Genomic DNA, 16,182 nt, shown 5'->3' on the forward strand with positions numbered 1-16,182 from the left:
TTGTCCTGGTTATGATTTAAGCTCAGATATTTGGTTATACAGACACTTTTCAGTCTGTTTCAAAAAAAATATGTTGTGTTTTGATATGCAGCCACAGTTGTTGCTTGATGAAGACATGTATCAAAACTTCATATCCGAAGCACGAGCACCCTGACATTCAAGCATCATCACAACTGGCAGCATGATTACATCAAGAAAAAATATAGCTTCTTAATTCCTTTAAGTATGGCTTAAAAACGTTGCATTCAGCACAACCTTAAAGCCCCTCGTCCCTTTTCTACCTCTGCTGCTGACCTCATTCTGTTGTGCGGATGGATTTGGAGTGGTTGGCGTGTCCTACTATTGAACCTCTGGAGTGAATAGCGTTAGCCTGGAGCACATCTGTTCAGAAGGCTAATCCACAAAAGGCTGGTCCCTTGCATAACGCTCCCACTGGGCAACCACTTCAGCTGGCACAAACAAGCCATACAAACAATGGAGTCGCTGGAGCTAGCCTTGGTGAGGCTACATGCTTAGCAGAAAGAGAGGTCTGCTAAGCTGCTAAACCAAGCTGACTTGTGTTTAAGCTGCTAACTGTCTGTGGTAGAGCCTTCCTTTTTATCTTATTCTCCCCTCTTTCTCACATCTGTTAGTCTCTTTTTTTCTTTGCAAATACACTTTGCATTCTCCCTCTCCCTTCTTTTTACCCATCTTCTTTTAGTCTTTCAGTCTGCATTCCTCAGCTCAGTGCACTACCTGCCTGACCAGGTCACCTTGTTGTTCTTTGGGTTCTGAAGTCAAAGTATTTTGCACAAAGACCTGCAATCTTACATAATATAGCAGCAAATAGACTGACAGGCCGTCAAGGTTAAGACCATCATAGACAAAGGGGCTGAACGGCTATTTATGAGCAGGAAAGCCGGGATTTAGTCAGGTGACTGGGATTCAGCCAAACATTGATATATTGTGTGTAGTACTGGGGGTTGTTGTGTGTGTGTGTGTGTGTGTGTGTGTGTGTGTGTGTGTGCAGTCTTATTCTGGCTCAGTCAGCTGAGCGTGAAGCTGTATTATTACATTTCAGTGCAAGCTACACAGTGGAAATTTGATATTCAGTGAAGGTTTATGCTTTCAGAGATTCAAGGTATTTGTTCAGTCTATGGTTTGTGTGTACAGTTAGTTTGCTTCCCCCATAAGCAATGACAACTCCCAAATGGAGAATGCCTTTTTGAAGAAAAAGTGTGGTTATTACAAGCAGCTGATGTTAGAACTGTGGATGTGAAATGTTTGGTTTGTAGTTGGATATACACATTGATGGTTGTGCTCTTTCACCTTTGCTGTACTTTGACGCTGACCGATATTGACCGCCATACTTCCATATTTCAGTCATTTCAACCTGTTACGCTGCTACACTTTTACCTGCAGGTGAAGTGTCACTCATGGAGCTGACCAGTTTATCCACCAAATGTAGCTGTAAAAGCACTATGCATTCAAATGTTATGGTAGTGTGTGAAAAATAGACCCTACAACAAACAAAATAACTTATCAAAAAGAAAAAAAGCATTTTGCAGTGAATGTCTGAAGCAAATTTAGTCAAAATTGAACAAAATTTCTTTGGGGGAAAAATGTGAATGTCAGCAGCTCTTCAAAGGCAGATATGGCATGCCTGCTTACTGTTGTGTTTGCAGGGATTGTGAATGTATTATAATGAAAGATGCATTTTGATCCAGGGGATTCAGGGGAAAAATGATTAAGGAATTAGGAGAACACATAGTGCCTATAACCACATGGTGGTGGTAGTGATACTGCTGAGAGTTAGATACAGATACAGTAAAAGCTTACAGACTGCTGTTAGAAAAACAAGCAATAATCTCCTAAAGACGCTGAAAATGTTAAGTTATAATGAAGTTTCTGGTTGAAAGTACTGTAAGTGTTTGCCAGAAAAACTTCACAGAGTAGAGGGAACGTATCTTTATTTCCAGTCACTCAGTTTGTCCCAGCGGAGAAGTCCTTTAAGATAAGTCCACTCTTGTTTTTTAATACATCACACTGCTTCCAGCCACACTGTTGATTCACAGTGAAGGAGTGTCAGATACTGCTGCCTGTAGCAGCACTACACAGCCTGCTCCTGGCAATGCTGATAAAGTAAAAATGTCTTGAAGGTTGCTGTGATAAAGCTTTGGGTCCAGCCTAGAGAATAGCCTTACACCCTCACTGTGAAGGAATGCAGAAAATGCTTGCACAACCTCCCCGGTGTTGCAACACTGGCAAGCAAGGATAGACATAAATGTGTCTAAGTCTGTGTTTGGCTGGGAGAGGGAGATCTCTGGCTGTGCCTGTCCTAAAATAATCAAAACTTTTATGGTGGAATTTATGAGATTTAATCATCTCATCATCTAAGTCATGAACTTTTCTTTAGGAGCAACTACTAGTTTCAGTTTTGTGCTTTTTTTGTTGATCTTAAACCACGTATGATAAAGACATAAACGTGACTGAACAGATTCAGCGCTCGCTCAATGAAAGAAATGTATTCATCTGATGTGTTTTGTAAAAAAGAATATGGATATGTTGCACCAATGAGGATTCAATTAAACTGAGATTAGGGATCATGTATGATTTATGGAGTCTAGATTACATTTATAACATATATTTAATCCATGACTGTTATATTTGTCATCTTATTGGGGAGATATGGAGAAATCTGTCCCAGTTATCTGACCAGTGGTGTCCAGGAACAGAAGTTGACATCAGCATCATCACAGTTTGTAACATCAGTGGAACAGCAAAGTTCTCACAGTTCGGTGGTTGTGACTGTACAACTAATATGGGTCGAATCTTTCTGTTGTTTGTCATTTGCCTTTTACACGAACACCAACTGTACAATATTTAGGTTTAGATTTAATCCTATTGTAAAATGTGAAACAGGTGAAAACAGATGTTAGAGATAAACCTTGATTTAAGACATAATCCTAGAATCCATGCTGGTCTAACCTGTCCTGAATCCACTGCACAAAAAAACCCAAATCTCAATAAGTAATTTTGTCTTAGACTGAAATGTATAATTTATCATGATTTATATCAAAATTTATCTCAAGAACCATAAAGATACACATATTTTTTGTCATTTTGTTATTAGTTTCCTTGGTTCTAATCCAGTAATCTGCTTTATTACGTCATGCCCTGTATGCTGACTGGAGATGCTGACTCACTATTCCTTAAAACTGTTTGGGAACACGGTGAAATATATATGACCTCACTGGCCGACGATTATACACAGGATGTAAAATCAGACAAAATGTTTTTGTTAAGGTGGAGAAGTTTGGTAATGTGCTAGTAAACTACTCTAAGAGGTAGACAGACCCAAATGAAACCCACAAAGCTGATTGTGTCTTTCTGCCTCACAACTGATTATACCCTTGGTTTGTGTAGGGTAGCGGTGTACATTATCACACAGACATCCCAGTATTCCCATGAAAAGAGTGCTAAAAATGCATCCAGAGACAGGTTTCTAGAAAAGTGTAGCTGTCATCCAGGATGTGCTCCAATAGGCACAGCATAGCCACTATAAATAGTCCACAAGGTTTAAATTTAGGTTAAACGTGTTGTGTGCAGAGGATGCTGCTGGCGGATTCAGAGCCAGTTCTGCCATCTTGTGGGCAAAATGGTGCAACTGCAGTGTTGAAGCAGGCAGGAGGTTCCTCTGAAAAGCCTCAGTCATGTGGTGTGATCCCTGTTCTACGGGAAACATTTGATGCACAAGCACACAAAGAAATGAAATAAAAAATAACGCCCGTTTTAGATTTTGTGCATGTTTCCATATGCCTCCTCTGATTTGTACTACCAGAAGTGTGTGTGTGTGTAGTGTGATGAAGAGACGCAGCCCGGAGGGGAGTGAAAGCAAATAAGGAGCGAGGGGAGGGAAGAGAGAGTGACACAGAGACATGAGCGAAGCTGTTCGGTAGGAGCAGGAGGAGGAGGAGGAGGACGAAGGCAGGATGAGGAGAGGAGTAGCGGAGGAGGTGCAGGAGATCACCATGAGATGCAGGGTGTGAAGGAGGGATAACGTTCAGCAGGAGGGATGCTACTCACGCTGCTTTTCTACCTTCGAGTCAAAGGTAGGGGATGTGGGGGTCAGCGTGGGCGGTTTTGTGACTGGGATTGTTCCAAAGTCCGGTCATCTGAGGTCTGTGCAGAGACAGACAGTCAGCCAGAGAGCATGTCAGGCACGCTAGAAAGGTTGCATGGGAATGCAGTTGAGATGAGGTAAGCTGGTTTGCCTTTTTCTGCCAGCGATGACATCATTAAGTACTCAGCCAGTGAAGGAAAGGGGTTACTTTGATGAAGTATGCTTCTGTTTTTTAATTCTTATCATGGAAAATAGAGTGAAATAAGTCTCGTTAAATACTGTGGATCAAATGCAAACAATGCATGAAGTGGATCAGTTTTCCACGTCTACACAAGGTTAGTTAGACTCCACAGTAACTGTTGAACAGAGTGTCTTTCATCCTCACATCACCAGCTGCATCTAAATTGAATATCCCGTATTTTGCCTTTGCTGGGAGCATGTGAGCCTCTCCTCTGTTGGCTGCATATTGTCAGCCTTGACAACTTGTGCCTCTTGGTTGTTCTCAGTACCATGGGAGCTGCTGATTGGGATCAATGTAACCCATTTAAAACCCTCAGTCTATCTGTCTCCTTTGGGGAAGTGACTGCTAACAATGTTAGAGTGAAAATATCTGTCTGTGTTTGTCAGTGTAATGATGGTGTGGTTTTTGTTAACCATTTCCTGCAGTCTGAAGCAATAGTTTACATATATACACAGATATTTATTACAGCAGCAATCAGGCAATGAGTTGTTGAAGTGGAAACAGACAGTTTTTCAACTCCTCCCGTCACCTAGCTTTTCCAAGTAGTATTATTATCTGCACCGCTGTCACAAAGACAACTGGATGGCTTTCTGTTTTGGTCAGAGCCTAGCTCCATGAAAAAATGATCAGCACCACTTTGGAAATAAGAGAGAAGAAAGAAGTATGTTCACTGAAGAGGTAAATTGAAATTGTCACAATTCGATATTGAATTTGGGAACAGGCAAAAGCTAATGTAATGATGTGCACTGCATAGTAATAACCTAGTTTGAGTAACTTTATAAGTAACTACAGCAGGTGTCGGCGTCGGGTGGAGACATGAAGAGTCTGTTCATTAATCTAGTCTATAATGGAGACATTAAAGCAGAAAGAAATTCTTTAGTATTTGTTATTTATTAATTATGTTCAACGGAGACAGTGATAACATATTTTCTGTCTGTAGATGAGCCTGACTGGATCCAGTATTCTGTGGCTGTAGGGCTGCTAGCTTAGCTAACTGATTTCTAGAGGGCCATCTTCCTGTTAGCTACTATAGCTAGCGGGAAGCATTTTTCGATTGAAGACATACAGTCTATGTGATGTTAGAAAATGGTGAAAAATGGCGATGATTATTACTCAGAGCTCAAGGTAACGTCTTCAGATGTTTTGTTTTGTCTGATTAACAGTCCAAAACCCAAAAAGACTCAAACTTCAACAGAGAAAAGCAGCAAATCCTCACATTTGAGAAGCTGAAAGCAGCTGATCTTTGCCATTAATTGCACGTTCAAAATAGTTGACAACAAATTCTCTGCTGATTGACGTGATTAGTGACCTCCATATACAATAAACAACCTAGGTTACAAGGAGAACTTGGAAAAAACTCAGATATTGGTCAGGAGCCAGGACTTTAGAAACACAGCCCCCATTCCTTTGGAAATTTTGACCAGACACCTAAAAGAAAGTCTCCAAAATGTTTGCTATTTTGAAGTTTCATATTTTATTTATTCTCTCAACAGTTCAGTAACATTTTCTTCCCAACATGCTGTTGGAAATTCTTGTAAATACTGCCAGAATAAAATTCTGCTGGGTAAATACTGAATTCTTTATTTATTTTTGTGGTGTAAAAATGGTGAAATTTGTAATCAGCCTGTACGACAGCCATCACATGTATGGATTAATTACCATCATGTAAACTTCTTCGGGGTTGCCAAAACTACAATTCTGTGAGAAAGAAGTGAGGACATGACCTCAGTGTCCTCCATGGTGGCTACAGTGCTGACAAATTTAGCCAATATTATGGAGGATCAACAGAAAATGTATTGATAGCAAGCAGAAATAGTAAATATCTGCTGGTTGTGGCCTCTCATATTTCTGTGTTTCATATATTCACCAGATAAGTAATTTGAAGGCCTTGTTGGGTTTTGGGAACATGTGCCGACCATTAGTCTTTCTTTTTGACATTTTATAGACTGAATGACCAGTAAAAAGACCAATAGATTAATGTAATACAATAATATAAATATGAATTAATCACAGTCATAAAATACACAACATGCAATCCCATCGTCAGTTTGACATGAGATGGATAAATGAAGAATCCTACAATGTTCTCGTCTGTCACTGTAGCCCAGCATGGCCGTAGACTCACATACACTCTGAGATGATTGGTTGGTCTCCCTTCACTCATTTGATGGGATGAACCTTGGGTCTTTATTTCTGATTATTAAACTGGAAAAACACATTTCAACTACAGGTGTAAATGCACCCAAGATGCATTGAGGACGGATTGTGATCTGAACAGCCAAACTACCTCTGGAGTGTGACCACATTGAACACAAGCATAAATGCAGTTGCGTTGTCATTGGTGCACGACTGTTCCAGACCAATGTAGTAGCAGCCGTTAGCCAGTCAGTGAGCTAAGTTCCTAGCAAGAAAGCTGCTTTCGTTGTCTGTATCCCCAAAGAGAGCTTCTTCCCCCACATAGAAAAGCAAGCAAAAGTACATATAACAGCGTAGCCGTGTGGATGGCTACCATTTTTGTTGTTGTTGTTGTTGTTGTTGCTTTTTTGGACCCGTGCAAACAGGAGGAAGATGTGACGTTTGGTTGTTTGAGCTTGACAGAGCGATCAGATCTCAATTGGATCTCAATGTGGACACTGGAGACACATTTTAATACCAGGTGCAAACGTAATCAGGTTAAATCATGTCTAGATACAATCTGGAGACAAGACACAGTTTAATGCAAGGTGTGAAGGACTCAGAGTAGCACCGGTTTTATTTAGAGTGTTTACTAAGAGAAGATGAGCAGAAATGGAAACAGTTGCTTCCTGCCTGTGGCAACTCAGCAGGGTCAGGCTATTAAACTCAAATGCAATGTAATTTAGGACATGATCAATCAGTGACCTTAACACAGGCCTGTCAGTACACACACACACACACACACACACACACACACACACACACACACACACACACACCACTACAGTTAAAGTGATTTCAAAGCCACACTACTGTCTAGAACTTTAGTGAAGCTGTTTGTTGAGCCTTTAGTTTGAATGCTGCGTACAGAGCCACATATTTAAGAATCCTTATATGGACATGGCCCAAATTATTAGTACCCTTGCGTTTTATTAAAATAATGCAGTGTTTGCTCTGAACAGTGTTGAAATTAAAATATATTTTATAATCAATGCATGTCTATGTTTGGTTTGTGGTGGAACAAAACAAAAAAGTTGTGAAAATAATTGAATTCTTGTTTATTCTACAAATACATTGTAAAATAGCCTGGATTAGAAATAGTATATATATATCACTACAAATCAATTAGTTATACTAATTGATTTGTAGTGATACTTTAAGCAGACTGTTGTGTTGTAATTAGTATCACAGGTGTTTTCAATCTTATAATCACTCATGCAGCCAGTTTAAAAGGAGAAAATGACTCTGCTGTTTTGTGCTACTGTGTGCATCACACTGAACATAGAAAACAGAAGGATACATATTATAAGACCATTTCCAAAGAGCTCAGTGTTCCTCTGACTACTGCTGCCAATATTATGAAGAAGTTTAAGGCTCATGGAGCTGTAGCCAACATTTCTGGACGTGTATATATGTATGTGTAGGTGTATATATATATTTATGCCCAGCACTTTCAAATTTGCTTTCAAATTGGCCTTCACTGTCTCTTTAGCTCTGTTATCACCAACATCAACATTGTAATACTCTGCTATTTTCACCAGCTGATCCTTTGTGCACTGATTTACCTCTACAAACGTTCTTACAGGTTCCTCCATACTTTACCAATAATTGCAACCACACAGGAGAACAGAGGAATGAAACGTGTTAAGACCCACCAGTGCACACAAGAGGAATAAGCAGCTTCCGAACTGATCTTCCTTCCTATCTGACTGCCAACAACTCTGGCTACATAACTCCCCCCGGTCTTCATGAGGTGTAGAGGCAGCTGCTTACGCACTCAAAGCCCTTTGGACCGAGAGAGGCGACCAGAAAACTGGCAGTCCCCAGAGCCACGGAAGTCCCAAACAAATGTAGCTCTAACCGCTGAAGCCCAACACTATCACCCCCCCAACCTTTGACAAATCCCTTCAACCACAAACAAGAGAACTGGGAGTATATCTCCCATTAGGCTACCTATGTAACCAGAGGGAATCCCTCACATGTGATGTCAGTTTCATATGAGAGTCCACTTTCCTCATCAAAGGCTTTCCCCACACACAGCCAGGCAAACTGGACTGACACATGCTCTTATGCAAACAAAGCACGCGACCAGATTAACAAAGACTAATTCACTTACAGAAACAGAAAAGGAAAAGCCCACAAAAACTTCCTGGCTTTCTATTCAAAACAGACGAGCCCCCAGTTTGTTATGACTGGCTCATGAGCCACAACAAAAGAGGGAGATGCTCACCAAACTTAGCAGTAACACACTGAAATTTAAAGTAAATTATGATTATTGCGATAAGGTGTGAATGTCAGGATCAGTGGTGTGTGAGAGTACATGTTGTCAGTGTTAAAACAAAAGAAGGACACGCAAAAGAAACATCCTGAGCTCAGTGAAGGGACCGGCACACAGAAGACTGATGGAAATGTGATCAAGACTTAAGCAGCAACCAGTCTGATTATATAAGTACCTCAGAGAAACCTCGTGCAGTGTTAGTTACATATGTGTTGTTTCATTTCTGCTTTAATTCTTAAGAGTACATCAAAATATAAGGCGGATATTAAGGGGAGGTGTCACTACAATGCATATAACAATATTATCTCAGAATATTGGAGAGCAGATTATTGATATTATTAGACAGAAGAAGCCAAAGGAATCAGAGTTGAGTCGTAGAGTCAGAGATGAAAGGATGGAATTGATTCACTAGTAGAGAAATGTTCACTTTTTTCATAATCAGTGTTGTGCAGTAGGTATTTTGTTTGTTTTTTTATTTGTTTATGATTCAATTAATCAATTAGATGATTGGCAGAAAATGATTGGCAATCACATAATTGTTTTAGTAATGATGGTAAACAGATTATTTTGGTTGGACTGTTGATCAGACGATTTAAAGACGTCACCATGAGCACCAAGACAGTTTTCTGCCGTTTTATAGACAAAACGATGAAACAATTAATCAATAAATTAATGAGCAGATTAATCAATAATGAAAATAATCATTAGTTGCAGCACTATTTCATATTCATATAAACATACATGCATTGTGAGTGAAGACAGGAAACAGATAGAAGTGTTGCAGCAGTGTGTCGATGGTGTCGTCATCTCACTCACTAATTACACTAAACTCAACCTGACTTCACTTCTGAGGTTAATAAAGTAGTTGAAGTGATGTGAGTTAACATCAGTACATCAGATTAATATCAGTCCAAAATCAGTACTTTGGTTTGTTTGATGTTTCTAAATTATTCATTAACAGGTCATTTATCTTCATAATTATACACAGAATTTAGACGACTCAGGGAAACTAAAATAATCCAGTAATAATAATACAGTTACTATTACTAACATTACTACTGCTGATAATAATACTTCAGCAATAATATAAAACAAAACTAGACTACAGTGTGATCCGTTAACAATGTATCGATGCATGAAGGCCTCTCAACAGCTGTCTTTATTTTAAATGTTTTGATATTTGTTTGGTCGACAGCAAAAACTATTAGTGGAACGTTCTTCAAAAAACATCCAACTTTGTTAAATAAAAAATAAATAATAATCTAGATATTTGCCAATAACAAAATCTGTGGTTGGAGAAATATTATGCTGCTTGAGAGGAAGGTGAGGAAGACTAGTTTACAACAGTAGTCGGTGTAGATGTACGTCGTCTGCTGAGCCTGTTACAGTGTTTATTCTCATCCTCGGCTCATCTGGCCCTGGTCTGATGTGGATGCAGGGGTAACACGGTGAAAGATCTGTTGCCATGGTGTCACCTAGAGTGGCTGACTCATCAACATGTGACAGTGACTTGTTTGCAGTCTCGGGGATGCCACACGCCGTCACTGTCACACATGTCAAACACCTACTTTAACCTTTCCAGAAAACACCTTTACATGACTCCAGGATCCAGATCAAATGTCAGAGATGCTCTCTGTAAATCGGACGTCTTTTGTAATTTCATGCACTTTGTGATGTCCGTCCTTTGCTCTGCCTCTTTATCTGGAACTGGGATGATTAAAAGGACAATTGAATAACTGCTTTAATTAAAAGTCAAACTAACAGAGTTAGTCATGGCACTATTGAGCATCCCCCTATCATAGAGGTCTAATTGTGTCTAAAAATGCCTCAGGGCTGTTTCATTGATCCCTCTTAGCTTCTTTGGAAGTGGAGGCTTGCTGTAACCTTGCTTTATGTAATAGCCCTTAAAATGTGGCAGCAGGAACAGAGTGTCCAGAAAATAACTCTGCACTCTGCAAAAGTTAACAAGTGCTATAGACTTTGATATCTCCCCCACAAATTAATACACGCCGGCTCACACTGCTAATTGCTGCTGATTTCTGAAGAACTGATTGAAAGCATGCAGTACAGTGTATTCCCGGTCTTGAGGCTTTGTGCTTTCTTTTTTTTTTGGAAGGGTATTTAAAGTAGGGGGTGGGTGTTGTTGGTAGCAACTTGTATGCTGTTACTTTCCTGTGAGTGAGAGGAACAATGTCTGGAAATGAGTCAAGCCCTCGTAAATGTCCTGTCTTGGAGAGATTTGGTAGTACCACCCTGTTCTTCTGCTGCACAGCTCCACACACAGGCTTACAGTTTATCACCAGCAGGCCGTCTGCTCTTCTTTATACCCTCACAGGACAAAATGGCAGGACTGTGCGCGTTGGCCTTTGCATCCGGAGGTGTAGTATTGTGTTTTGATCTATCATCTGAGAAGCTGTTTGACTTGCCTGCTTTTGTTCCTTCTCTCTCTCTGCGTCTTTCTTACTCTCATTCTGGCACCTTGGCAGAAAAATGGGGCAATGCAACACTCGTGGTTCTCCGGAGAGGGATGTTGTAATAGGTCAGCTCTTTGAAGGTCTGCTAGTCAAGTGTGAGCGGTGTGTCGCAAGCTTTTCTTGTTTGCATCTCCTTCAGGCTGCAAGGACGATCTCACTGAACTATAAATGAGATCTGATCCCCCCCCCCCTTTTTTAGAAATTGTTTTTTAATTGGATGCAGGAAGCAATAACATCTGTTATGACCAGGAGGGATTAAAGATGGGGTCATTATTTGTGTTGGGATTGATCATCTGATTATTGTGTGTAAGACATGAAGGGATTGATGAGGCTGGGAAATCCCTCTGGGGTATTTTTCTTGAGTTGTGACACTGACCAATATTTGGATCAATACTGTGGTAGATTTACAGTATCATGATGACTCACAGTAGAAATTACTGGCAGTCATAAAATCATACTCACGCTCATACTTCTTCTAAGTGTTCGCTCGCCTTTGGCTGTATATCTACGGTATGCATCTGTCGCTCCCCTACAGCAACACTCCTCCTCTCTGGAATCTTATTTGGTGTGTGAGTTTACACTTCGAACACAGCGGCCCCCATCTAAAGACGTGCTCCCGGTACACCCGGGGCCATGAGATCAGTCGGGCTGTTGTTCTTATTTAAAACTCAGGTTTGTTCTTTGAAGCTACAGTTCTGTGGGGTGAATCTCAAAAAACCCGCTTTAGCTCCAGCTTCAAAGAAAAAAAAGCACAAGTAGTCTCAGAAATTCATCAGCACCAGTCAAATTCTGAATATTTAATCATCCTGAATGCATTACTTTCAATCTCAAGACTCCCAACTGTTACCATGAACACCAGAGTGAAGTGAGATCTGAGGTTAGCATTTTAATTCCAAATCAAAACACTGTAATCAGTACTGAACATTTCTACATTCAGATTTTAATAATCCTCTTAGCGATATCCAACATTTACATCATATCACATTCTGCTGTTGGTGTTCAAACACTTGTTTAGAAAGGTCACTTGGAAAATCTACCAGAACCCATAAATGAATGTAAAAAAAGACCTGATCTGAAAATGTAGCTGTGATATAATCATAATATACCACGACCAGTTTACAGTTTATTACTAATTTAAGAAAGTAGACCAGAATATACATACATTTATGTATAAAATACTGTGTATATCAATTCATTTTCATGTGACTTCAATGAATCCATTTCTTAAGTACTTAATAAATGTATTCATTCATTTATACATGATAGTCAAACAGTATTCTTCATACTTCAATAATAATAATGTGATATTGGGATTTCTGCTAGCTAATGTCTTTTCTATTGAATGTTTTATATTAATACTATTAAAAAGGTGCTTTTATATTAGACACTAATAAAGAGGATTTGCACGGCTGCCTGATGCATATTAAAGTGCAAATAATTTACTCACATATTTAAACTTCTTCATCTTTTCATTAACACTCAGATTAAATACGTCGAGCTAAGAGCTGTGATTAAACACTTTGTCGATACGTCTGTTGGAATTAATAACTGTATTTAGCGTTACCGCGGAGACTGAGCGAGTGTTGTACAGGTTCCTTCTATTCCACACACGCGGTGAATCAGTGGCACATTGTGTCTCCCCCCGATCGCCCTCACTCACCCACTAGTACGGGCACAGGAGAAGAAAAACTGGGTAACTATGGAAACACGCTGCAGTGACTCTCCGAGGCAGGCGGCACTTTCCTTTAGAGGCCTTGAGTTAACAGGATTAGAGGGAATTCACAGATGAGACCCCTAAAGAGCAGAGCCTCTTTGTGTCTCCTCCCTGCTCGCTTTTCTTTCTGATCTCCACAGCCCTGAAAGATTGAAAGATACTGGGATCACACTCGCTCATCACGGTGCAAAAAAAAGGCTGAATGTATAGCTGTTGAGTCAACATTCAAAGCGTAGACCTCCGTGTCGATACTACCTCTGTAACCATGTTACCAGTCTGACAGGAGTTTTTGGCTCTGCCCTTTAATCCCCCGTCAGCACCTCATGAACCAGTGTTTAAAAGCCTTTCTGTTAAAAGCCGTCTGTTCAGAAGCCATTCAGGCAGCATGAGATATATTTTGTTGTAACTTGTGTTTTATGCCTGTGTGTTTTATCTGATGTTTGTCTTTGTTTTAAGCAAAAAACTTACTGACTTACTAGTTTGCGTACAGAGATGAGAACAACTTTTGGCAGTCTCAATCTGCTTTATCAGTATTTCTTGCCAAAAAAAAAAAAGCAACATATATTTTTTGGCTCAAATAATGTGAGGATTGCACATTCCACATAGCCGAGGGTGGAGATAGAGAAAGAAGAAAAGATTATTAGCTTAAACATTAAACATGAAGTAAGTTCCCCATCCGGAACAAGAGTTCACCCCGAGGCATGAAAATGTAACCACAGCACTGCAGCCGTCGCTCAGAGATAAACAGCACATGTGATTTACAGTTCTGTATGTTCAGCCTCATCCACACAACGGTGACATCATCTCTTCAGAGGAGGAGAAGGAAGAATTTTTGTCAAGATTCACTTTTATTTGTAGACAATGTCATCCTGACGTCCTCACAGCTAACTAATAATAGCTGGTATATGGTGGGTTGTGGCTACCATAGCAACAGAGGCAAAAAAAAAAAAAATTAGTGAGTGGAGGAGGATACCGCAGCCGCACCCATTACTAGAGCAACTAACCAGACTGGAAAACCAGTACAGGCGGGGAGGCACTGGGAGAGCTAGTGAATAATTTGTGGCAGTCAGGAGGGCAAAGCTTGATGCTGTTTAACCACCAACAAGAGGAAATATACTGTATGGAAACTGACTGATTATTAATGGCAGCATGTGTATCAGTCAGTACTGATGAAAATGTGTCAAGTGTTGCTGCTGACCTCATGTAAATATCTTTTCCAGCCATTTCCACACTCAGGTTTACTGAAGGTTGATGAAATATCTTTGTTACAGTGTGTCGGCTACATAAGCAGAGATACTCCATCACGTTCAGTTTGTCAGGACTACTGCTGCTGTGTACAAGACCTTACAAACAACACTCGAGCTGCTGGGAGCAGCTGTGATCGGAGCTGATGCTGCACTCTTTGTGTTTACATGGCAACAAAGGGACAATCCAATGTCAAGGTTCAGCACCGCTGCAGGAATTAGTTCCCTTCATGTAGCGAGTCAGAAGTTAAGGATGTTCAGCCGAGGTCGTAGAGCTTATAGGTGTGTAAAACAGCCTTTTAGACAATTTGACACTCAAACTCTATAATAGTCTGGATAAAGCTAGTGGACGCATGTCTGTGGACACAGCTGATTGAGTTCAGGTTAAATATGACTGTAGTGTCGACCGGTACCATCATATCAGTGATGCTGTCTGCTGACTGTGTAACGTCCATTTGGTCACACATCGACAAATCCATTCATGTGTGTAACCCTCTTCATCATAGTGAGCAACACAACTGCTCTTGATGTCCAGCACTGTTTGCTCTGCTGTAGCAAATCAAATTCAATTGTTTCTTTTTAAAGCTCTATCTAATGTAACACCCTGAAATCAAAATTTCCTGCTGCTAATAGAAATATAATGGTTGCCTATAATCATTTCCCGTAATAATCGCTTGTTACCCCGCCACTTCTTGTTGAGTCATCATTTCATATGCTGAATTTAGATCTAATCTGCACTCTTAACAGCAGCAGACTGTGATTAAGTAACATGAAAAACAGACATGATGCTAGCTACAGTAATGATTATACCCATTGTACCCTTTGACATAGGCGATGGACGTCTTGACTGGACTGAGCTGGCCAGTAATGTATCACAGGTTGTTTAGCTAGAATGCAGATGTATAATGGTTATTTTGCCCAGCGCTACATTTGATAATTGTATTAACAAAGTACTGAACTATTAAAAGATAATGTAGTAGTTCAGTACTTTCAACGAAGGTTTTGAGGCAACATAACACTGAAGCTCAAAGAGGCAACTCATCATTGAAGTGAACCATGCCAATATGAACTAAATAATGCATTAATTAGACTCAAAATTACATCTTAAGAATAAGATATTCTCTTTGGTGATTGGGGCATCAGGCAGCTCAAACATCTCAGTTAAAAATTCAATACAAGACTTTTGCAAAAAACTGTATCCCCATGAATCATACACAGAGCACATGGAGAGAGAGGTTTCAGATACAAGCCACTGGTTCACATCACACTAAACTCAACAGATGGAAACATCGGTTTCACAAAGGAGGAGATGCATCACGACAAATTGGCATTTCTAGACTGTGTGGCCTCCCCCAAATAAGACAGGAGCCGAGAAACTAAGATGAACAGAAAACCCAACCTTGTAATTCAGGTGTAATTCAAGGCTAATTCGAGGCCAAATACAGGGAACAGAAGCACATCCAAGAGGCTTTAAAACCTGCGGTTGAATAAACATTTATTATAACCGAAACTAGATCCAAAGAAAAATGTCAGACTGGAACACAACCCAAAACAGAACCACATATCTGAAAAATAGGATTTGTGATATACACAACATTCTGGTATTTTCCAAACCTGGCAACACATGCTTACTCCACCTGAACATCAGTGAGATAGATGTCTATGCAGTGAAACACAGGGATGAGTGTATAAACATTTCCACAGATAATGGCATGGTACAACAGAGAAGCAAGCAGCTTTAGCCAGTATAGCAACTGTTTTTAGCCAGTATAACGTTGCTATTTGTAGCATTGCTTTCACATACTATCCATACATACATACATACTATTTACTGCATTTCTGGTTTAATCAAGACAAGTATTTAATTTATGTATTTATCTTGTTGTGTCACCATACTCACCATGGATGTATTATATAAGAATTGCATACCGGTCTCAACACGACACCTATTCAC

General features: G+C 40.0%; 1 protein-coding gene across 3 annotated transcripts in view; it reads left to right on the forward strand.

Annotated features, from left to right (window-relative positions):
* Nucleotides 1-16,182, forward strand: part of prkcz (protein kinase C, zeta) — a 146,530-nt gene that overhangs the window by 52,294 nt on the left and 78,054 nt on the right. The window contains exon 1 of one of the 3 annotated variants that reach the window (XM_044351410.1): nucleotides 11,063-11,174. The exons of the other annotated variants lie outside the window; for them this stretch is intronic. Within the exon in view, the coding sequence (XP_044207345.1) occupies nucleotides 11,138-11,174 (37 nt within the window). The 5' untranslated portion in view covers nucleotides 11,063-11,137. Of the gene's footprint in view, nucleotides 1-11,062; nucleotides 11,175-16,182 lie in introns of those variants that run through there. 3 annotated transcript variants of the gene reach the window in all.

The sequence above is a fragment of the Thunnus albacares genome, chromosome 5 (genome assembly GCF_914725855.1).
Source record: "Thunnus albacares chromosome 5, fThuAlb1.1, whole genome shotgun sequence".
Taxonomy (NCBI): Eukaryota; Metazoa; Chordata; class Actinopteri; order Scombriformes; family Scombridae; genus Thunnus; species Thunnus albacares.